At 36.2% G+C, this 25,507-nt stretch overlaps 1 protein-coding gene across 2 annotated transcripts in view; it reads right to left on the reverse strand.

Annotated features, from left to right (window-relative positions):
- The window catches only part of CTNNA3 (catenin alpha 3), a 1,694,949-nt gene that overhangs the window by 131,367 nt on the left and 1,538,075 nt on the right, over positions 1 to 25,507 (reverse strand). For both annotated transcript variants that reach the window (XM_017348752.4, XM_070057731.2), the window contains exon 15: positions 10,097 to 10,278. In XM_017348752.4, the coding sequence (XP_017204241.3) occupies positions 10,097 to 10,278 (182 nt within the window). The remainder of the gene's footprint in view (positions 1 to 10,096; positions 10,279 to 25,507) is intronic.

A 25,507-nucleotide genomic window follows, 5' to 3' on the forward strand; every position in this document is an offset into this window, starting at 1 on the left:
CCCTTGGTGTTCTCAACCATATTGCTATTCTCTAGGGCTGCGATAAAACCAGTTGTCCATTTTTATCTGTGTTTTTTTCTACATTTATATAGATTTTTAAATCTATGCTTCTATCTCTTTTGGATGGGGAACTCTTTGCAGGTAGTTCCATGTCATATTATCATGAAGTCCCTACAAGCCTGGCACACAGAAAAAGGCAGCAAACAATTATGTGTAACTAAAGGGAGTAGTAGAGAGATCATACAGAAGCACACAGATGTAAAGAAAAAGACATAGTATAGAGATGAAAGAATAAAGTCAATTGTAAGGAGAAACTTTTACAAAATATAAAGGCAAAAATAAAGGGAAAAGATCACTGAAGAGAAACCTATAAAGAGGGTCGCGTGGAAGAGGTGAACGTTGAAAGGAGAAATGGAGGCAGCAAAAAGAAAACGAAGAGAGTGGGGAACAGGATTATTAGATGACAAGATACGAGAGGCAGCTCACAGAAAGAAAAGGAAAAAAATGCTACCTAAATATAATTACTTTGAGGCCAGAGAGTTACGAGACAAGAAACCAGAAGGCATGACGTCAAGTGATACCCATAGAAAACAGCAAATATAAAATAGCCAGCTGAGTATTGGAAGAAAAGAAGGACTCATATTAATTAATTAAAATAAGAGGGACTCATATTAATTAAAGACATAATTTAATGACACTACTAATGAAAGAATATTGAGATACAGAAAACAAAGACTAAGAAATTATGATTTGAAAATATATTAGATCAATGTCTGTTAAATATTTAATTTTTTGTCTGTTGGTAGAATATGGAATTTTCTAAAAATAATAATGAACATATAGTTTTATTAAAAATAATGGCTAAATATTGAACCAAAACTCAGCAAGTCCACTGGCAACATAATCATTAAGAGTACTATAGAGCTGCTCATGCCTTTTTTTAGGTTAATTTTTTTTTTTCTGTGCAGGTTTATTAAATGAGTTTTGCTCTTATCAAGAGCAATTGAAATTCATTATCTACCTTTGGTTATAACAAATGAGCCAGATTTGAAATATATAATGTCCTTTTCTATTGATACACTATAAGCCTACCAATTCCCACTGGCATCTTAGAATTGCTTCATTATACAAGGGGAAAATCAGAAGGAAAGCCACTATGGCCAGATTTCCTGAGTGCTGTCAGAGCAGGTGACATTTATGTGATGTGACTCACCTTGACATTTCTCAGTATTCCATTACAAATCTGAGAGATTGTGTTTTCACTTGTGGGTTGCAATTGCCTCGGGTACCCAGATACTATCCATGTTTTGCAGCAGAGGTCAGCCAATACTTGCTGTTAAACACCAAACACATGGTGTCCAGCTGGTAAAATGACACTCCTGCAATGCTTGAATCTGCCCTTTCCAATCAAATATTTTGTAGAAGGCAGATCTCAAGGGATATCAAGATGTTAAGGTGTGAGTAAAATTACTTGCACTTGTACAGGACTTCTTTCTTAAAAAAATATGTAGTGTTCTATTGCTTTATAATCACATTCTTCATGTAGCAAAAAATCAAAAGAAAGCAAACCGAAGTTTACACCTACTTAACAAAATATTCTTCAGTATTTATCTATTTTGAAATGTACTGGAAAGTTTACCTGAATTTACCCATTTGTAGTGAAACAGAATATAATCTACACCTCTTCCTTAAGATCTATATACTACCCAAACTCTAATTCACCCTTTGACTCTCTTCTAATATTACCAAGCTATCAATGATGACTGATTCATGGCATTTTTGTCCAAAATATTTCCATTGTATTTCTGCCATCTGATGTTGACTAAAAACATTCTCACTCCCCTACTGCATTAGGCAAATTTGTCCCATGTTCTCTCCAGTTAAGTTTTGTTGAGTTCTCTAAGGAATTTTAAATTACAACATTTCTGATTTAGGCCTTTTTTATTCTAACATGTTTAAGAAAATTTAAAGCCATTTGAAAACAGCAGTCACCATTTTTTAAAATCAGTTTGTACAGCAAACTTGTAAGGTGGATTTACTTTTTATGTAGAAAATTTGTTTATTCATCATCATCAATTTATTTATTTGAAAGTCAGAGAGCTAGAGAGAGAGAGAGAAAGAGAGAGAGAGATCTGATCTGCTTCCTTATTCCCATAATGCCTACAAAACCAGGACTCAGCCAAGTCAAACCCAGGAGCTGGGAACTCAGTTTGGCTCCCCAACGTGGTTGGCACAAATGCATGTACTGGTTCCTTACGCTTTCAAGAGTATACATTAGCAGGAAGTTAGAATCAACAATCCAGCCAGGACTTGAATCCAGGCATTCTAATATGAAATGTGCTTGTCCCATATAGAGTCTGAACTACTATGAAAATCTTTGCCTTTGCTTTCCTCATTTTAATGATGGAAATTTTAAGTTCTGTGGCAATTAATATGAAAATAACTAACATTTATATAGTTGTAGCCAATCAACCACTGCTCATATTGGCAAGACCCAGCAGAAAGGACCTGGCTAATGATTCTGTGACCACCAAAGTATGTGCAAGGAGTAACTGAGACTCTAACCAGAGCTCCAATATGCAATGCCATCATCCCAAATGCCAGCTTAACCCTGAATACCATAATACTGGCCCCTCAAAATTTTAAAGATCCGCATACTTTATATTTATTTAAAATATTTGCTAGATATATATATTATCATATATTAGAAAGAAAACTCAAAAGCTATATAAAGCAAAAATTAGATTTATTTTACTTTATCATTTAGGTCATAAGATGTAGACTATTTTTAGAAGGAAAAAACATAAAACTTAACCAACATTTCTTATTCCCTTGGCTACAACATTTAAATTGCTAGTGTGGTTAACACATTATATTAGAATATAAATGTTTCCTCTAGGAAAGTAGAACTTGCCATGTGCACAGAGATTTCTTATTTAACAATAAAAAAAAAGATGTAAATCATAGAACCAGTAGATTTCATATATTCCAACCATGCCACCATGATTTCATTCTGAAACTCTACCTGAATAGAGGCGAAGTAATTCCTACCTTACCTCCTCCGACCCCACAACTGCCACACACACACACACTCATTTTTTATTCCATTTCTTAAGGTTGTATTTTGGCAAAGCCATGTAAAGTAGAAATGTTCCATAAATGCTAGCCTGTCTCCACTGGGAGTATGCAGAGTTAGGAAGAAATGCAACCAGCTCCCATTCCATTTCTTCATTCACTGTCACTCTTATATCATGTTACCCAAGGATCCCTTTTCTATAAGAAATACAATATTACTTTGAGTATTTATAAGTACTGTTATTTGTCTTCCAGCTTGACAGATACCAAACAGCTCCTCTGTTGCCTAATCGAAACACAGGTACTCCTCAACGAAGAGGCTAAGAGCTCAGTGTTTTACAGCAAACCTGGCAATCCACACATTGTTCCATATTTTAGGTTAACTTTGGAGCATAAGTCATGCTTAAAATGGGTAGAGCAGGGGCTGACATTGTGGTGTAGTGGGTAAAGCTGCTGCCTGCTGTGCTAGTATCCCATATGGGCTGCGGTTCAAGAACCAGCTGCTTCACTTCCAATTCGGCTCCCCGCTATGGCATGGGAAAGCAGTAGGGATGGCCCAAGTCCTTGGGCCCCTGCACCATGTGGGAGACCCAGAAGAAGCTCCTGGCTCCTGGCTTCAGATCGGCTCAGCTCCAGCTGGCAGTTGTGGCCATCTGGGGAATGAACCAGCAGATGGAAGACTGACTCTTTCTTTCTCTCTCTCTCTCTCTCTCTCTCTCTTTTTACCTCTACCTCTACCTCTACCTCTCTGTGACGCTGCCTTTCAAATAAATAAATAAATCTTAAAAAAAATCAGGTGGAGTGAAAAACTCATGGCGTTTTGAAGACACATAGGCATTACTAACTGGCACCGAGCATCTGAAAATGTATGTAGAATATTATAGAGATAGTTGCATAAACCTAGAAGAATTATTAGAAGTGATATTAAGTACACAGAATAAACCAGTTTCAAACTTTCCAGGAAGTGCAGTATGTAACATTTCTCCTGGGTATCCAATCAGAATGAAATATAAATTATATTCTTCCCATGCAGGGCTTGTATTGTAGTATTAATTGACTTCATCAAGTGGTAGTATTTCAGAGGTATTTGAGTGACCTTATACTTGCCTATATTTTGTCCAGGAAGATTGGCCCATTACCAAGAAAGCAATTTCTATTAACAATTAGGTTATTCAAAATTTATAATTTTTATATATTTAGCTTCTATGTATGTGTGTGTGTGTGTGTGTGTGTATATATATATATATATATATATATATATATATTTGAGAGGTATAGTAATAGAGAAAGGGAGATGGAGAGAGAATGGTTTCTTCAATGGCCAGAGCTGGGCTGATCCAGAGCCAAGAACCAAGAGCTTCTTCTATCCTAGAGAGAAAGACTCCTATATGCCTCCAAGTTAAATGATAGCTATTTTTACATTTTTGCAGTTAGTATATTGTTGTATGTAGATGAAAAATAAACTATATATTAGAAATAGTAATGTTTTAGTATAATTTATGACAGGATTGCATCTTTATAATCATTTCCTTTTTTCTCCAATAGTTTTCCAAATTTTACCACTTAATTTCTCCCTTATACATTATTCTCATCTATTGAAATGGAAAGCTTATTTTATTAGATTCTTTTTCCATTATTTTAAAAATGTCTTAGAAATTTAAGGAATCATTATATAAATTTCTACGTAGTAAGATACAATGCTAATGAACTTAAATATAATGTTAATGATAATCCTGAATATAAGAATAGTAGACTGTTACAGCACTTATCTCCAAACTTTGTATGTGTCCTGTGTAGTGTGGTCATTGCAAATAGTATTTTTTGTTGTCATTGTTGTTCTGAGGCTTATCCAGCTATGCCAAGATATTTTCTATTTTCTTTGCCTAACATTGTTTCCTGCATGTTTAATCTTTCAGGGTATAGCATTTTGAATTACGCAATTTCAAATCCTTTACCTTATAGGTCATATATTGGGCCTCTTTTTCTTAAATATCTTGTATATTTGATCTAGATTCCAGAGAAAAATCATCTTCTCTTGATGATTCTCAAAGCAGGTCCATGAAAACACTTCGAATTTCATTTTTAGAGGCACAGTGTTTGGTTTTCCAGGGATCTCAGTTTCAAATCCCCTGACCATATGATTCTTTGCAATGCTAAATAAGCATTAACATGAAAATCCAAATATTCAGCACTCAGGGTCTAAATATGGGTTAAAAATAAACAAGCAGACAAAATGACTGAGTTTCACAGGCTTAAGTTTGTGCTTATCTGACATGTTTTGTTTGAGTTTTTGTTGTTTTATTCCTGGTCACTCCTAAGTTCAAGTTGGATTTGTTTTTAATTTCTTAACCTATTCAACTGCCATATATTAAATATATATTAAGCATATGCATGCTTTTATAAATTATCAGTATAAAACTAAAAATAAGACATTTTATATTTTATACATCTTACTCTTACATATTTTCAAAAATTAAGAAATCTTAAAAAATCTTCTCTTGATCACTTGCCTCAAGTTAATGTTTAACTTCTATAATCTACAGAAGTGAAATTGACTTTAAGAGTCTTTATCTCAACTGTTGAGAAACAGTTTTTTTATACTATTTGTTGAACTCTTTACTTAGTGTAGAGTTAATCTTATGTGTACAAAGTTAATTGAAAATACATCTTAGTAAAGAAGAAATAAGAATGGGAATAGGAGAGCGAGGAGGAAGAAGGGTGAGAGTGTGGATGGGAGGATGGGTAGGGTGGGAAGAATCACAATGTTCCTAAAGTTGTATTTATGAAATGCATGAAGTTTGTATACCTTAAATATAAGGGTTCTGGGAAAAAATTAATGTTTGAATATCTTTGTTTTTTCATCAGTTATTCTGTGTCCATTTCTTTAAAACAACTTGTATCACCACGTTCACTAATTAGTAATGGTACTAAGAAAAAACAAACAAACAAGAATTGAGACTTTTTAAAACTAGGATTTTTTCAGTAATGATCTTGAGATTTCTTCCAGTAAAACAATTCATTAATAATTCACTGAAATTTCTATAGTTCAGCTTTCTTCTTTTTAGTTAGAGTTGTGGTTTTTTTTTTTTTTTTTTTTTTACCACACAAGTGCACTGTCTGTATGGGATTCTTCTTTCTCTGTAAGTTTCTTTTTCTTGTGGTTTTGTTCTTCAGTGTTTTTTCCTTCTAGCTGTAAGTGTGTCTATAAATACACTGATACTCTTCTATAGTAAGAAAGGTTAAGAGGATTCTCACTGCCACTTATCAAGCTGATATTATCACACACTTATTATTTCAGGTTTCCTTCCATGACATGTTGTTTTCTACATAAATATTTGGACACTTTAACCCATATGAAAAATCTAATTTAGCTTTCAGCTGGGAACACATTTCATTCATTTGTATCCTATCTAGGTTATCTACATCAAGTTCGTAATGGAAATATTATAAATCTTTATTGTTAAAATCACCCTATATACTTAAATAAGAAAGATGTTACTATAATTATTTAGAAAAATATGTGTTACCTAACAACAATGTAGAAAGAGGTATAGTGAAGGGAAGTTGGGTTATAAATAGCAGATTTCTTGAAAGGCATAGTTGTGTGCAAATATTACGTGTTTTCTCTGAATGAACACTCATGACTAGACTTTTCTGTTGCTGTGCAGACTCGTTGCTTCTCAAAAACATCAAGGATATGTGAGGAAAAGGAAACAAAAGCCCCCAAAGTCTAAATAAATAAATAATAAATAGAACAGGGGGCAAAAATAGAAGAAAGTATAGTTAGATGTTTCCTCACTAAACACAGTAGGAAGTAGATATATAACATATATAATAAATCACAAATTGTTAATAAAATAGTGTCATCATAAATATATCAAACATTAGGACTGGGAGAAATGATAAAAGTAAATAAGAAGCTTAAATTATCATTTATACAAAAGCCGTGTATCTCATTTGTAGAAAAAGTCACATATCTATTTATATATTTGAAAACAAAGCACATTGTTTAGAGAAATAGATACAATCATGGAAATTAATTCAGACTAAGTTTTAAAAGTGCATGACTGAGGAGACAAGAATTATTTTTCAAAAATTCTTATTATTTAGTTGGATTTACCTTGTTATCTCTGTGTGTTTACATACATACATGTCTATATCTATGACATTTATAAACTATATTATAGTATATAATATGTAGAATAAATTAGGAGTTTTTAGTTTTGAGGAAAACTTGCATGTGTTAATAATTGGATGTTCTGGGAGCCAGTGCTGTGGCGTAGCAGGTAAAGCCACCACCTGCAGTGCCGGCATCCCATATTGCAGTCCTGTTTCATTAATCTAACACCCTTATTATTTTCTACTTAGGTCCATTTCCTAATCACCAGCAAACTTCTGGTGTCATCTTCCCCATATTTTCTTTTCCTTCTAAAATAGATTTTATAAAGTCTCCAATTCCAGTCAAAATAAAATGTAATATTTTATTCTATAGTTGGTGTTATAAAATTCCAAGTCTCAGACCTATCAACCTTTTATCACTTAATATCAAGTGGTCTTATTTTGGCCCAATTTTCTTCTGTACTTTATCTATTACCTGTTCTCATGTCTTCTCCATGAAGCATTTTATTCATCTCAATCTCTGTTCTTCAGATGAACAAGCTTATGGCAATAACAGAATATCAGCATTAGCCCTCTATTGGAATCGGTGTATACTTCTCTAGTTAAAGGCAGTTTGAAAGTCATACTATTCTCTCTATCTTAGTAGTGCTGAAAATTGTCATCATGTAAGGCTCTTTTCAACTCTTTCTTAGTCTAATCTTTTGGAAAACTGTGAATGGAATGATTAAAATTTAGTCTACTGTCAACTATCCTTGGATAAATGTAAAACCAAATTATAAAGTTGTAAAAATAAGTAGTATTATAGGAAGTCAACAAATTAAAGAAGCCTAAAAATTGTAATTAAAAAGGTGTAATATGATTAAGTTATTCAAATTCAACTACTAGAATATATTCATTATTTAATATTATTGTGGTATATTTATATTACCTGTATATAGCCATATTCATTATGTATATGGATACAGATATATACACACATTATGTATACATATATTTATGTGGATTAAGAGAGAACAAAGAGATACAGATTTATAAACATACACACACATACATATATACACAGAGTAAGAGAAATGAAAAGTTTCTCAGAATCTTTATATGCAGAAACTGAGCAATGGATCAAAATTGAATTACTCCATGGATGGTAGGAAGAAGAAAACACTCGGATGCTATGGGAAAGGACTGAGAAAATGTTAAGAGCCAACCAGGAAAACTGGAAACATTTCTAATGGTATAGTTTATGAAATTTTACACATAAGTTTAATTTATTTACTTTCAAATAAAACCTGCAGTGAAATCTTTACTCTCCATAATCTCTGGGAGGTATATTTTCTTTCAAGGAAATATAAAGGAGAACTGAGTTTTGTCACAAAGAGTAAGTTTGGTATAAAACAATGGAGAAATACTCATAGAAGAACCACTATATATACATACGCACTACAAAATATAGATCAAAGTATCTTTTTCTTTACTCTTTTGAAAAATTTGAGTTTATTTTCTGTAGACTCTTCATATGGCAACCCATCATTAGTTTAATGATTCTAATTATTTTATTTTAAATAATTCTGTACTTAGATAAAATGATTGTCATTTCAGATTATTTCCTTGGAATGCATTCCCTGAAGTGCAATATAGGTACAGAAATGGATCACAGATGGATCAAAAGTTTTTTAGATTTTTGTTTATACATACCGCAAAATTATTATAAGGCTTATATCAATTTATGCTTTTACCATCATATTCTGTACCCATCCTGTTTTGGAAATTTTCAGCCAACTTCATAATTTTTAACTACTTTAGGTTAACTTATTTTCACTGCTTTAGGTTAGCTATTTTTCAAATGCTTCTCATCAGTCATACTTTTTTATGAGAAGCTGATGAATTATCTACTCATTACCTTTGGCCATTCTTCTTTTGTATTTATTATAATTTCTCTAAATATCATTTATATACAAATGATCATATTTTTGTTTTTTTATAAATAATTACTCTGTTATCCATTTAGCTTTCCACATCTTTAAGGATATTCCACTACAATACAAGATTTTAGAATAATTCAATTGAATTCAATTTAAAATTCTTTATGAGTCCTTTGTGTGAAAAGCTTAGAAACATTTTCTCAACCTTCATTTCAGTGCAAGACTCACCTGCATTTCCCCATTAATTATTATTATAAAGTTACATGTATTCTATTACTCCCTCTGATAATTATTTTTGCCTGTGATATATGTTGATAGAACTGAATGATTTCCTAATTGTACTAGATCTGCTTTAGGATTCCCTTCCATTCAGTGGCTTTTATAACTACATCAAGACTAAATTATTTTAGTAGTTGTAGTTTTATATATTTTGGTAAGTAGTAGGACAAATACTATATATTTCCCTAGCCCTAGCTTTGGCAAATTTTAGAAAATTATATTTAAAATTATAACAAATATTTTCATTACTATCATTAAGTCACTGTAGTTTCAAATGTCTGTCTGTCTGTCTATCTATCTATCTTCTATCTATCTGCTATGATTGGAGAAAAATACACCACTAACTCTGATGGTAAAACTTATCATTATAACTAAAATTATTTAGGTACAGAAATCAGTCATTCAGATAGCTCCTATACAGACATAACTGGCTTACCCGTTAATGTGATACACACAAAATATCTTGAGATGAGAGGGTATAGTCGTGTCCAAAATGAGCTTTTGAGTGCTTATCAGTAATTCTGCCATATTTATTTACCAAGACCTCTAGAATTATACACCTACGACCTTGCAATTCTATCTCATTTGCTTTTCCCTTTCACTTGATTTTTACCACCTGCCACTCAGAGAAACGTGAGTTTACCCTAATGTGACAAATTGTTCTAACCATTATCAGTTTTCCACTTCATTTTCCACCTAATTACCTTGTGAAGTCTGTCATCTCCATCATGATCATACACATCTTCTTGGCCAGAACAATGATGTCGTTGCTTGTATCATCCCATATCTCAATCTCTGCATCTAGCTTGCTCTTTACTTTCTTGAAATCAGCAACTTGCTCAGCAATCTTCTCCTTTTCCGCCTCGGGCAGCTGAGTCATCTTGGCCTAAAACATGCAATAAGTAGACGTGAATTCACTCTACTATCTCAAATGCATTTCAGGTAGAAACGTCATTGTAAGACAACCATAAAACATGTTCATTTAAAATTAGAAGCACTCAATAGTTTAAATCATTCAAACCAAACATGCCAGGTTTATTTTGTTATTTTTAAAAAGAGAACAAAGTTCTCATATTTCATATATACAGTTTTAAGAGCACAATGATACTTCTCACTCTACCATCGCTCCTTAACTCCCTCCCGCCCTCCTTCTTATCTAACTTTTCTTTTAATTCTTACAATGATACACTTTCAAAATAATACATCAGTTGAACTATAATTATGTTCTCTAGAACTATGCTATATTTGAGAATAAAAAGGTAGGATTTGATGTCTGAAATACTTAAATCTATTCTTTAAAATAAATGTGGGACTTCAAAACTTCTAACATTAAAATTTTAAATTAATTCTTATTTAATGCAATATATTACACTTGTTAGAAATGCAATATGCTTTTAATTACATGGTAGTTTATTTTAAAAGGTAAAAGTTTAACAAAATTTCACTTGAGACTGTCTACCTGTGTAAGGATATGTGTACACGCACACATACAGGTAGATTCCTTACATAAACACTGAATATATATTGGTTGATAGTAAGAATATACATGTACAAATCATTTGTTTATATATATAAATAAGACTGTATATATATTTTGTACATATAAACACACTAAGATGCATATATGTATACAAAGTATTACAGAGGAAAAATAAAGCTGTTATCATCAGCATTTATTAAGGCAGCTCTCCCTAATTAGCATGCCGAGTTTAATCTCTCCTGCACATTAATTTAATCTGCATACCATATCGTTTTTTGGGGAATGGGTAGACAATAATGTATATGCTGAAACTACTAGACACAGAATTCTCACCCTTGGGACCTATCACTTTTAATCAAATAAAAAAGGATCTTGAAGTAAAAGTGATCTGACAATTTCAAGATTATGAGTTCACAAGACTTCCCATGTAATTATATCATCAAAAAGGAATTTCAAATATATTCTAACAGTAGTGTATACACAGGGTAGAGGATGAAAGGAAGCATTTTGGAAAAGTTAAATCATGTAAGTATAATTTACTCAGTAGATGAGTAAAACAAGAAATCACTTCGAAAAACTTTGCAGGGTTGGGCATTTGGCCAAGCTGTCAAGACATTGGTTACATTGCCTGCGTCTTCTTTTGGAGTGTCTGGGATCAATATCAGGTTCCAGCTTCTGATTCCAACTTCCTGATAATGTGAATCCTGGGAAGGCACTAGTGATGGTTGATGCAGTTAGATTCCCAACATAGATGTACTAGACATGGATTCAGTTCCCGGCTCCCACCTCTGGCTGCCAGACGTTGCAAGCATTTGGGTAATGAACTAGCAGATAAGTGGTCTCTTTCTTTGCCTATCTATCTTTCTATATCTCTCTGCCTCAAAAATAAGTAATTTTTAAAGATTTATTTATTTATTTGAAAGGCAGATTTACGGAGAGGCAGAGGCAGAGAGAGAGGTCTTCCATCCACTGGTTCACTCCTCAAATGGCTACAACGGCCAGAGCTGAGCCTACTTGAAGCCAGGAGCATCTTCGTGGGTCTCCCATGTCGGTGCAGGGGCCCAAGGACTTTGACCATCTTCTATAGCTTTCCCAGTCCACAGCAGAGAGCTGGATTGGAAGTGCAGCAGCCGGGACTCCAACCAGTGCCCATATGGGATGTGGGTACTGCAGGTGGTGACTTTACCCTCCATGGCACAGCACTGGTCCAAATAAGTAAATTTAAAAACTGAAAACATCTGCAGGGTTCTGGATACAATGTCAAGAGTTCTGAAAATGTACTTTCAGAATCAACAATGTGCAGCAGCAAAAAATACTAAATGTATGAAAGGAAGGAATTAAAAGAATGGTTGCTCTGAATATTTTTATTGAAATATCATGCTGTATTCCAAAAATATGTACAATTGATAATCAAAAACTTTAAAAATGTTTAAGAATATGAAAATGCTATCGTATCTGATTTGCTCATCACATATTGCATCTATGCATCAAATTATCACTCTATTCCCAATATACAGAATTACAATTATAAAATAGTCAAGGGAAATTTCAGACAAAAATAAAACATAAATTGTCTGATAGTTATTATCTATTTAGTCTGTCTAACCACAAGTCTAAAATAATGTCTGTAAAAATATCAGGATTAATTAATTACTTATTCTTTCTACATAGTAAAGAAAATAAATTGAGCCTTTCTGATTTGCAGGTTTTTTTTAAAATTCCATGACACGTGACACTTGTTGAATGCTTGATGAAAGACAGATATTTCTTACTCAACAACAAAAATTATTAAACTATGTTCAGATAGCTATTATTTTTACTTAATTTTCTTCTAAGGATAAGCTTAAGTTGCATGAGATTAGTATTTTTTTTAATTCATGACCTATACAATCACTTTTCCTTAGCATCTAAAAACAGTTTGTAATTTTTTCTCAGGAAATACAAGTTACTTTACTACTTCTAGCATCTGGCAAGGCATATAAATTAGAACACAGCTCAATAGTCTTGAAATAAAAAATAACATGCAAGTATATTATAAGCTACAAACCCAATAACAGCTCATAACTAGAACGAGTTCTCTCCATCCTGACAACTGGTCATTATCAATCTCTTAGAAAAAGTGTTAAACTTTCAAACAATAAAAGCTACAGATAGGGTCAACTGTGGCTTCTTTATACATTCTAAATGACAGGGCTAATAAACCTATAATTTTATATCTAATAAAAATGTTGAATTATACACTGGTATATTATGGAAAATTGTTCACTAAATTTATAATAAAGCTAAAACTATTCAAGAGGTGATCTGGTTAAGTGTATTCTGAGTTCCATTTCTTGAAATGTCACTGATTTCCAATATGACCTTGAGAAAGTCACTTAAACCTCTTGTCAAAGTTTCCCCAGAAACAAAAGGACAATAATTGCCATTGCTACCCACCTGCCATGCAGTGAACAGAGTCGATTATTGGATAACATTGAGACTGACCCTGTCATGGACAGGGAGATCATCGGTTGCACTCGATTTCCTTAATAACATCTCAACTCACATGGTGAATTACAATCAACAGACACTTACCACTGACAAGAGAAGGGCCAAACATTGAGAAATAGCTTGAAAAATTAAAAGTTTTATAGAATTCTGATCCTTTCCCATAGAGGGGACAATAAACAGAAAATGTTAAATTATGGATTTGTACTTTTACTGAAGGTTTTGAATTCTTTAAATAACTTAAAATATGCCATTAGTCAACTTCAATCACAATGAAAATTTCAAAATATGACTCAAAAGAACATTTGATGTTTTAGGAATTCTAAGAGAACATTCCTCGTTGAATTGTTTTGTGCAGGAAAATAAATGAAACTAGGTATAAAGCTTAAGACAAGTAAGGGGGCAATGCTGTGGCACAGTAGGTTAAAGCCCTGGCCTGAAGTGCTGGCATCCCCTATGGACGCCGGTTCGAGTCCTGGCTGATCCACTTCCAATCCAACTCTGCTATGGCCCGGGAGAGCAGTAGATGATGGCCCAAGTCCTTGGGCCCCTGTACCCATGTGGGAGACCTAGAGGAAGCTCCTGGCTTAGTATCAGCTCAACTCCAGCCATTGCAGCCATTTGGGGAGTGAACCAGCAGATGGAAAATTCTCTCTCTCTCTCTCTCTCCCTGTGTGTGTGAAAAACTCTGTCAAATAAATAAAATAAATCTTTTTAAAAAGACAAATCAGGTCAAATAGAATTTCTGATGCCTATGGGCAGGTGGCTATATGTCTAGGCCTTTACTCAGTTTGGCAGAACTCTGATGTAAATAGCTGTCCCAGGCTTTGTGATTCACTGCCATCTGAATGAGAATATGTTGTATTATATTAATAATCCTTATTGATTTTGTATTTTTTATAAAAGGTAATAAAATAGTTAACATTTATATATGCCAGATATTCTTAAGGCACCATACAAATATATGTATTTAAACTTCTATCCTCTTCATGGTAGCCCTATGAGAGAAGTGTTAACCGTCATTCCAATTTTATGAGTGGGGAAATTGAGTCTCCCTGAAATATTGGTTGATTTGCTGAAGATTTTAGCACTAGTTAAGTAGAACAGAACGCAATATACAGAATCTGGCTAAGATTTTTCTTTTTATCCCCATGTCAACAACCATAAGTGATAATGTGCACGATATTCAAGTATCCTAATGCTCATGATGATATTCATCATTCTCTATATTCAAACACAACTGTGTATAATCACATTATAATCACATTATCTTTTTTTTTTTTTTTTTTTTTGACAGGCAGAGTGGACAGTGAGAGAGAGAGGCAGAGAGAAAGGTCTTCCTTTGCCGTTGGTTCACCCTCCAATGGCCGCCACGGCTGGCGCGCTGTGGCTGGCGCACCACACTGATCCGAAGGCAGGAGCCAGGTGCTTCTCCTGGTCTCCCATAAGGTGCAGGGCCCAACAACTTGGGCCATCCTCCACTGCACTCTCGGGCCATAGCAGAGAGCTGGCCTGGAAGAGGGGCAACCGGGACAGAATCCAGCGCCCCAACCGGGACTAGAACCCGGTGTGCCGGTGCCGCTAGGCAGAGGATTAGCCTGTTGAGCCGCGGCGCCGGCCCCACATTATCTTTAGTAATCTAAATTTCCTCATCTGTAAACTAGACACACTACCTACCTCACAGCTTGTTTTGGAGATCAAATGACATAATCTATGCGAGTACTTCAAAATGTTTTCATAAAGTAGAGTTAGAAGATAGATTTATTTATATTAATAATCTTTTTCTCTGTTTATAGTCAACTGCGAGAGTATAAACGTATGCTATTGGCCGGTGCCATGGCTCACTTGGCTAATCCTCCACCTGCAGCACCAGCACCCCAGGTTCTAGTCCCGGTCAGGGCGCTGGATTCTGTCCTGCTCCTCTTCCAGTCCAGCTCTCTGCTGTGGCCCAGGAAGGCAGTGGAGGATGGCCCAAGTGCTTGGGCCCTGCACCCACATGGGAGACCAGGAGAAGCACCTGGCTCCTGGCTTCAGATCAGCGCAGCACGCTGGCCATATTGGCCATTTGGGGGGTGAACCAACTGAAAAGGAAGGCCTTTCTCTCTGTCTCTCTCTCTCTCATTGTCTAACTCTGCCTGTCAAAAAAATATGCTATTATGATTTTTAGTGCTTTATTAAGGTAGGTATCACAGTTTTAAGGAGATGATGATGGATATATTTTTATAATTTAAGCAAATATTTGGAAGCAATTAAAGTAGAAAACAACAACTCAAGAGGGGAAATGAAATTTTTTTGGTATATAAATTTTTTAAATCCATGCATATTTCTTTCATAATATGCATTTCCACAAATTTTTTGAAGGTCATTTATATTTAAGACATATTCTAAATTCTTCAGTGATATTAACTGCTGGTTGTTACTCATACTAATAGACTTATTTCTACACTCTTTGCAATGACAACCCTTTAAATTCTATTTTTAACATTATCCTCTATTTTTTGAGCAAAAGCTTTATTCTTCCATTAGCCTGTTACACACTTTTAAGTACACACTTCGTTTGGATTTTAAACACAGAAAAAAAGAGTCAGGAGGATTTTTCTGTAAAGACCATACTAGTAATTTGTGTTTTGTAGCCCATTTCATGCCTGTCTATCATGTTATTCAACTGCTATTATAATGCAGGGACAGTCATTAAGTACTGTACAAACAAACTATTGTGGCCTTGTTCCAATAAAATTTATTCTGAACAATTAGCTTCACCTTCCACATCATTTCCATGCATCTCAAATATTATGATCAAGTGAAATTATTTTTGTTCTTATTACTTTCCAACCATTTAAAATACAAACACTTCTCTTAGCTCATGGGCTGTACCAAAACAGGCAGCAGGCCAGATTTGCCCTGGTGGTTGTACCTTGCCAACACCTGCACAAAACTTTTCCAGTAAACAGGAAACCTAGAATGTCTTGAGGTTTTTTTTTTTTTCTCGATTTCATTAATTTTTTTTTTTTTTTTTACAGGCAGAGTGGACAGTGAGAGAGAGACAGAGAGAGAAAGGTTTTCCTTTGCCATTGGTTCACCCTCCAATGGCCGCTGCTGCAGCCGGCGCACCGCACTGACCCGATGGCAGGAGCCAGGATCCAGGTGCTTTTCCTGGTCTCCCATGGGGTGCAGGGCCCAAGCACCTGGGCCATCCTCCACTGCACTCCCTGGCCACAGCAGAGAGCTGGCCTGGAAGAGGGGCAACCGGGACAGAATCCAGCGCCCCAACCGGGACTAGAACCCGGTGTGCCGGCGCCGCAAGGTGGAGGATTAGCCTATTGAGCCACGGCGCCGGCCCTCGATTTCATTAATTTTAACATATTTATATCAACTGAAATGGCTGACAAAGTGATCCTTGAAATGCATTTCGCCCTTGCCTTTTTCTATATTCTTGCATGTATGACGGTAACATATCAAGGTTTTGTGGCTTCCTCGCCTTCTTTTACACTAAACTCTTGGCCTTGACTTCCCTTTATGTACAACTGCTCTGTCTGAAACTGCTGCTTCCCCTCAACTCCCAGGTGAATCTCTAAGAATCTTTGCTGACCTTCTTCACTGTTTTTCATCATCTTCTCCCTAAATACACTCATCTGTTTTCTTTTTTCATTTGCTTTGTTGATTTTTTTACATTGAAAGAATAAATTCATATATTTACTGTGTATAACATGACGTTTTGGAGTCTATATTTATTGTAGAATACACAATTTAATGGTATTCAGTCATGAAAAAACTGAAATCCTGTCATTTGTTAAAACACAGATGAACCTGGAAGGCATTATGTTGAGTAAAATTAGTCACTCCGAGAAAGACAAATCCTTCATGACCTTACTTACATGTGGAACCTAAATAAGTCTGATCTCAGAAAAGTAGTGGATCACTAGCAGGGGCAAGAATGGAGGTGAAGGTTGGGGAGATGTTGGGCAAAGGATAAAAATTTTCAGGCAGAAAGGAAGAATATGTTCATGAGATCCACAGTAATAATATGGTGACTGTATTTAATAAAGTTGTGTTCTTTAAAAATGTTGAGTATGAATTATAAACTCCTCTTACTACAAAAATAATAAATACGTGAGATAATGCATATATTTGTTAGGTAGGTTTTTTTTTTTTTTTTTTTTTTGACAGGCAGAGTTAGACAGTGAGAGAAAGAGAGAGAAAGATCTTCCTTCCGTTGGTTCACCCCCCAAATGGCTGCTATGGCCAGCGCTGATCCGATGGCAGGAGCCAGGAGTCACGTGCTTTCTCCTGGTCTTCCATGTGGGTGCAGGGCCCAAGCACTTGGGCCATCCTCCACTGCACTCCTGTGCCACAGCAGAGAGCTGGCCTGGAAGAGGAGCAACCGGGACAGAATCCGGCGCCCTGACCGGGACTAGAACCCGGTGTGCCGGCGCCACAAGGCGGAGGATTAGCCTAGTGAACCATGGTGCTGGCCAGTTAGCTAGTTTTTGTCATTGCACAAATATGCAAGCCTCATTCCGCATTCCTAACGTCGAGCATCAGTGTTACAATAATTCCAAAACTCTCTCTCCAAACCTGTCCTTTCTTCATTCCAATACTGTGTTGAGTATTGCCACTGACATTGCAGGACACCCAACACAGAACAGTGAAAATCAAACTCAGTCACACCATTCATTCTTGATTTTCCTTTTTCTCAGTGATACTGCCTATCACCTAGTAGTGAAATTGCATTTTAAAAAACTGTCTTCTCTTTTCTTGAATCCATCCTACTCTGTTAGGGACAGGCTTTTCCCATTTTACCCTGCATACGTTTATCCTGTCCACAGCCTTCTGTCCAAGTTCTGAATTTAATTTGCTCTTTTATTTTCAATCCTTTTTCTTGCTGCCACTATCTTCAATCTCTGTGAATTTGATGGAATTGTGCAATTCTTCAGCTACAAAACATCATCCCTATCTCCTTATGAAATAAAGAGCAATTTCAAATATCATTATATTTAAATTTAAAAAATCATGTATGAAAGTGCCCAAATAACAAATTTACATTTGTAATTATTTGATAAACTGAGAAAATTCTTTATCTAATACTGCAATTAAGAATCAAAAGACTAAGCGGGGGGCTGAGGAAAATTGAGTAAAGCTGCTGCTTGCTAGGGCCACATCCCCTATTTGAATGCTGGCAAGGCACCTGGGCAGCAGCAGATGATGGATGTACATGAGTTCCTGCACCCTACATGGGAGACCTGGAGTTCCTGGCTCCTGGCTTCGGCTATGGCTGTTGCAGCTATTTGGGGTTTGAAGCAGCAGAGGATTGATGATCTTGCTCCCTCTCTCTCTTATCTCTCTCTCTGATACTCTGCCTTTCAATAAATAAAATCTGTTTAAAAAAAAATTGCCAGGCCAGTGCTGTGGCTCACTAGGCTAATCCTCCACCTGCGGCACCAGCACCCCGAGTTCTAGTCCCGGTCGGGGCGCCGGATTCTGTCCCAGTTGCTCCTCTTCCAGTCCAGCTCTCTGCTGTGGCCCGGGAGTGCAGTGGAGGATGGCCCAAGTGCTTGGGCCCTGCACCCACATGGGAGACCAGGAGAAGCACCTGGCCCCTGGCTTCGGATCAGCACAGCGCACCGGCCGCGGAGGCCATTAGAGGGGGTGAACCAACGGAAGGCTCCAGTATCCCAGGAGCCTCTTTCTGTCTCCCAGTCATTATCTCTTAAGAAAAACGATTACCTTGGTTTTTTTGTTTGTTTGTTTGTTTGTTTTGTGGTGGTTTTTTTTTTTTTTTTTTTTTTTTTTTTTTTTTTGTGACAGGCAGAGTTAGACAGTGAGAGAGAGAGACAGAGAGAAAGGTTTTCCTTTTTCTGTTGGTTCACCCCCCAAATGGCCACTACAACCAGTGCATTGCGGCTGGCAGGCTGCACGGATCGGAAGCCAGGGGCCAGGTGCTTCTCCTGGTCTCCCACAGAGTGCAGGGCCCAAGCACTTGGGCCATCCTCCACTGCCTTCCTGGGCCACAGCAGAAAGCTGGACTGGAATCCGGCGCCCCAATCAGGACTAGTACCCAGGGTGCCGCTGCCGCAGGTGGAAGATAAGCCTAGTGAGCCACGGCATCAGCCTACTTTGATTTCTAAAACTATACATTAGCCATGTCTAAGCTTTATGAAAATGTGATTGTAACACCCATACTCTTGTTTCTGGCCTTGTGAGCTACATTTATGTGATCTGCAGCTACACTATTGTGAGCAATTATTCTACTTATTTTCATTGTTCTAAACAGATATTATTCCAAAATTGATCTATCTGTTTTTCTGTAAATAATCTTTTTTTTTAATTTGACAGATAGAGTTAGTGAGAGAGAGCGAGACAGACAGAAAGAAAGGTCTTTCTTCTGTTGGTTCACCCCCCAAATGGCAGCTACAGCTGGAGCTATGCTGATCCAAAGCCAGGAGCCAGGTGCTTCCTCCTGGTCTCCCATGTGGTGCAGGGCCCAAGCACTTGGGCCATCCTCCACTGCACCCCCCGGGCCACAGCAGAGAGCTGGACCAGAAAAGGAGCAATCAGGACTAGAACCCAGGCCCCATATGGGATGCCAGCACCACAGGCGAAGGATTAACCAAGTGAGTCACGGCGCCGGCCCCTGGAAATTATCTTTCAAGACAATGGCATTTTTGCTTGACATAATAATAAATGTTCTTGGACTTTTCTTTGTGTGTACATACAAGTGCAATGCATTTGTGTATGTATGTATATGTGTATATGTGTGTGTGTGTGTGTGTGGTATTGGTATGTTAGAGGGATCACTACAACCTTTTGCCTCTACCAGTTTTGCAATCTCATTTCATCTCACTTCCACGTCATTCTATGCATTGTAGCCTGACATTAATTTAAATTCTTTGCTGTTAAAGGAAAAAAATGTTGAGATATTGCCCATTAATTTCTTTTCTCATCTTATCCCCTTCTCCTATTTTTTCAATTCAAATTTAATCATATTTCCAGGCCACATTAGTAGTACCTACTCTTCTTCAATCTCTAGCACTTCATGAATATTTTTTTAAAACTTCAGAACTTGATGTCAGTCTTTCCTCCAGCCGTTGATACTTATAGTGTTCTTTCTTGTAGTCTAATCATTAGTGAACAAAAATATCTCACTTACTTAAGGAAAGGTCTTTAAAAGAAAAACCATCTTTGAGTCAGTGTTGTGGTGCTGTATCAGTGTCTGTTTGTGTCCCGGCTGCTCCACTTCCTATCCAGCTCCCTGCTAATGGCCCGAGAAAAGCAGCAGAATATTGCTCAAGTGTTGGGCCCCTACCAAACATGTGAAGACCTAGATGAAGTTCTTGGCTACTTGCTTCAGCCTGGCCCAATTTTGACCATTGGGGTCATCTGTAGAGTGAACCAGTGGATGGAAGATTCTGTCTCTGTCTCTCCCTCTTGATCTTTCAAAATAAATACCTAACTCTTTAAAAAAGAAAGAAAAATTATCTTTCAGAATAGTAGTGACATTATAGATAAACTTAAATACATACATATACATGACATGTATAAATCTATATATTTCATTTATGTGTGTATGTATATATAAATGATAAATGTGGTTACTAAAAGAAGTAATCAAGAGCTAAATAATAAGTTTTTAGTTTCAATATTTTTTTTAACTTTTATTTAATGAATATAAATTTCCAAAGTACAGCTTATGGATTACAATGGCTTCCCCCCCATACCATCCCTCCCACCCACAACCCTCCCCTTTCCCACTCCCTCTCCCCTTCCATTCACATGAGGATTCATTTTCGATTCTCTTTATATACAGAAGATCAGTTTAGCATATATTAAGTAAAGATTTCAACAGTTTGCTCCCACACAAACATAAAGTGAAAAATAATAGATGATTTTTTAAATGATGATGAAATCAGATCAGACCTATTGTCATGTTTAATCCCAGTGAGAGTCAAGTTGGGAATTGATAATTTCTTCTTTTTTTTTTTTTACAGAAGATCAGTTTAGTATACATTAATTTCAGTATTTTATAGCATTGATCTTATATTTTCTTTGTCATCTGCATTTCCATAAATGACAAACTTCTACCTCTATGAGGATTTCAAGTTCATTTCTTTCATATATTGTTCCTGTCCACTTTCATACTCAGTTCCTCATATTCCTCTAAAAATGGATTAAGAGCATGGCTGGTCTTTTTTCATAATTTTTTCTGACTTTTCACCTTATGTTTGTTACTAGTGTGTGTCACCTATTGATATGCTTACATTATGTGTCCACTTAAAAACTTTAAATAATTTTCTTTGTTCTTTAAATAGATAAAAAGAAGAGAAAAAGGTAGCATAATGGAAAAAATGCAGGAATATTACCATACAGAACTCTATTTAAATTTCTGCTCTGACAAACATTAATTACATAGCAAATAACTTAAGCATTCTATACCCATTTCACTATATGCTAAATGATATAAACTAATATAGCAGTTTTGTGAGAACTACAGTCACATCTGTTAACAATAGCACCGATAAATTAAAGACTTAGTAAATGGTACTTATGATTAATGCTTTAAACTGTTCAAATCTTTCTACAATTGGGGGAGAAAGATAGCTAAAATAATCACCTGGCCTGCCTCACAGAGCCTTGGCAAGAATCAAATGAAATACTGGGCAGATGCATTCCATAAGCAATAAAGCTATAGAGACATCAAGTCATTATAATTATCTTATTCTCAGAAGTTCTAGAATTCAAGACACTTAAATTGAAGATAAAAGGAGTTGTGTCCCAAATAAAGGAAATGATTCCAAAAATATCATCCAGCAGCTTAGTGGGAACTTTGATATTTAAATCCTTGAGACTCTATTAATTGTTCTCTTTCTACAATTTTTTGTTTCCTTTAACTATAACTTTCTTCATGGAAATTTAATTCTTAGATAAACCACACAACTATGCTACTTTTCCTATCCATGGAACTGACTGAAACACAGAAATTCTACTTTACTAATGAGTAATCTAAAGTTACAAATTTTTAAAATTATATGAATATTAGGGACTTAATTAATTCCTATAATTCATATGGGTAGATAACCTAGAGCCAACATTCAAAATCAACTAGTTTGTAAAACTTAAAAAGATATGCATGGTAGGGGTCAACATCCCGGTGCAGCAGGTTGAACAGCCACTTGCGACACTGGCATCCTGCACCTGCCAGCCAATTTGAGTTCCAGGTGCTGGGCTTCTGAACTAGCTTCCTGCTAATGTGCCTAAGAAGGCAGCAGAAGATGGCTCAAGTCCTTTGACTTCTGCTCCCTACGTAGGAGACCAGGATGGGGTTCCTGGCTCCTAGTTCCTCGCTTCAGACTGGTCCAGACCAGGCTGTTAATGGACATTTGGGGAGTGAACTTACAGATGGAAGATCTGTCTCCCTGTCTCTCTACCTTTGAAATAAATAAATAAATAAATAAATAAATCTTTTAAATACATGCACACACACATATATATATACTACAAACACATATGAACATGCATATGGTATATGTATATTTGGAGAAATACCTCAAAAAGAATAATTCATCTCAAATTTCTCAAATGTAATAGTGGTATCTATGTGTTTTTTTTAATAAGCAGAGGCATTTGGGAAATGAGTGTGTTTTAATACATCAAAAGCATAAAGAGTAGAGCATTTGCGTGCAACTTAAAAATGCTAAAATGTTGCCAGCAAAAATTCAACCTAATCGAAATTTTCAGGATAAATTAATGAAAAGTACATCTGCATTAATATTTTAAGCATTCTAAATTGTGACTTCAAACATAATCCTGAGAATCTATTAAAACTGTTTTCCATAATATTTTAAAATGACATTGAGGGATTGAAATTAAGCTTTGCTTTAATGAATGATATATACATATATATGTGTGTGTGTGTGTATACATCCCTAAATCAAGTTTATAATTCTATTAGCTTTAATAAGCTCCCAAGTTCCCCATCTGTGAGAAAAATAGCACTCTTAACACCTTGTGGGTTATACTCATGATATAAATTTGTCTAATTTTATTATAAAACTTCATAATCTTCAGGACTAAGTCAAAGAAATGTTACCTATTAAATTATCAAACTTGGGGGCCAGTGCCATGGCACAATAGATTAATCCTCCACCTGCTGCACCAGCATCCCATATGGGTGCTGGTTTGAGTCCCGGCTGCCCCTCTCTCAGTCCAGCTCTCTTGTATGGCCTGGAAAAGCAGTACAAGATGGCCCAAGTACTTGGGCCCCTGCACCTGTGTAGGAGACTGGGAAGAAACTCCTGGCTCCTGGCTTTGGATCGATGCAGCTCCGGCTGTTGCGACCATTTGGGGAGTGAACCAAAGGAGGGAAGGCCTTTATCTCTCTCTCTCTCGCTGTCTATAACTCTAACTCTCAAATAACATAAAATAAAATAAAATAAAATAAAATAAAATAAAATATTATCAAACTTAAGAGATTGGTCATCTTTCCTAAAGGAAATAATAATGGCATGCTCATCACTCATTTAAATAATGATAACATTAGGTATATATTATTAATATCCAATATCACACCATGGAATGAGGCCTTTGGTGGTCATACATATGTCTCTTACAAATTAAAGAGAGACCCTTTGCAATATATTTTCTTTTAGACCCAAAAATGTTCCATTTTATTTATGAACCAATTTTGTGTTCTGATTCCAGGAAAAAATAGGTATAACAGACATTTGAGAGACAACTGAAGAAATTTCAATATAGATTAGGTAATAGACAATAGAATGGGAGAGGAGGAAGAAGGGTGGGAGATGGGTGGGAGAGAGGGTGAGGAGAATCACTATGTTCCTATATTTGTAGGTCTGAAATGCATAAACTTTGTATGCCTTAAATAAAATTTAAAAACAAAAAAAGAAAATAATTAAATTTCTTTAGTGTGACTAGCATTTATTTAGTAGTTATATCTGAGAATATACATAATTGTCAAATACAACTGCTGAAATATTTAGGTATAAAATGGTATGATTTTTAAAATTATTCTCAAATGGTTAAAAAAATCAGACTTGTTCTGACACTATGTTAAAGCTGTTATTTCCAGAGGGCCAGCGCTGTAGTGTAGCAGGTAAAGCCGCCACCTGAAGTTCCCACATCCCATATGGGGTCTGGTTCGAGTCCCCGCTGCTCCACTTATGATCTAGCTCTCTCCTGTGGCCTGGGATCATAGTAGAAGATGACCTAAGTCCTTGGGCCCCTGCACTGACATGAGAGACCTGGAAGAAGCCCCTGGTTTCTGGCTTCAGATCAGTGCAGCTCCGACCTTCACAGTCATCTGGGGAGTGAACTAGCAGATGAAAGACCTCTCTCTCTCTCTCTCTGCCTCTCTTTCTCTCTCTGCGTAACTCTGACTTCCAAATAAAGAAATAAATCTTAAAATAAAAACCTGTTGTATCCAGGTCAAGGGACCAGAGATATACTCTGTACTAGTGTTTAAACTTTTCTGTGCATTTTATTTTTCACAGTAATTGCAAACAAATAATATTTGTCAGGGCTACAAGAGATTTTATAGGTCATACAAAGGATTCTTGTAGCCCCAAACATGATCCATCTTGCAACATTAATCACCAAAGACATTTCTACCTCCCTGAACTTTCCTGAAGGTCCAGTGCTAGATTCTGCAACACTGAGAAATAAGGTAGTACATGTATATTTACCAGCAAACATTACAACAAGATAAGGGAGATCCACGATGTCTAAAAGTAAATCTTACATAGGTATTTTTAAAGATCTATGGGAGTCCGGAGCCGTGGCTCACTAAACTAATCCTCCACCTCTGGCGCCAGCACACCGGGTTCTAGTCCTGGTTGGGGTGCCGGAATCTGTCCCAGTTTCTCCTCTTCCAGGCCAGCTCTCTGCTGTGGCCAGGGAGTGCAGTGGAGGATGGCCCGAGTGCTTGGGCCCTGCACCCACATGGGAGACCAGGAGAAGCACCTGGCTCCTGGCTTCGGATTGGCACAGCACCCTGGCCGTAGCGACCATTTAGGGGGTGAACCAACGGAAAAGGAAGACCTTTCTCTCTGTTTCTCTCTCTCTCTCACTGTCTAACTCTGCCTGTCAAAAAATAAAAAAAAGATCTATGGGAAACAATTTCATTCTGAATCTTGGC

The sequence above is a fragment of the Oryctolagus cuniculus genome, chromosome 15 (genome assembly GCF_051225735.1).
Source record: "Oryctolagus cuniculus isolate XC-2025 breed Fujian yellow rabbit chromosome 15, ASM5122573v1, whole genome shotgun sequence".
NCBI lineage: Eukaryota > Metazoa > Chordata > Mammalia > Lagomorpha > Leporidae > Oryctolagus > Oryctolagus cuniculus.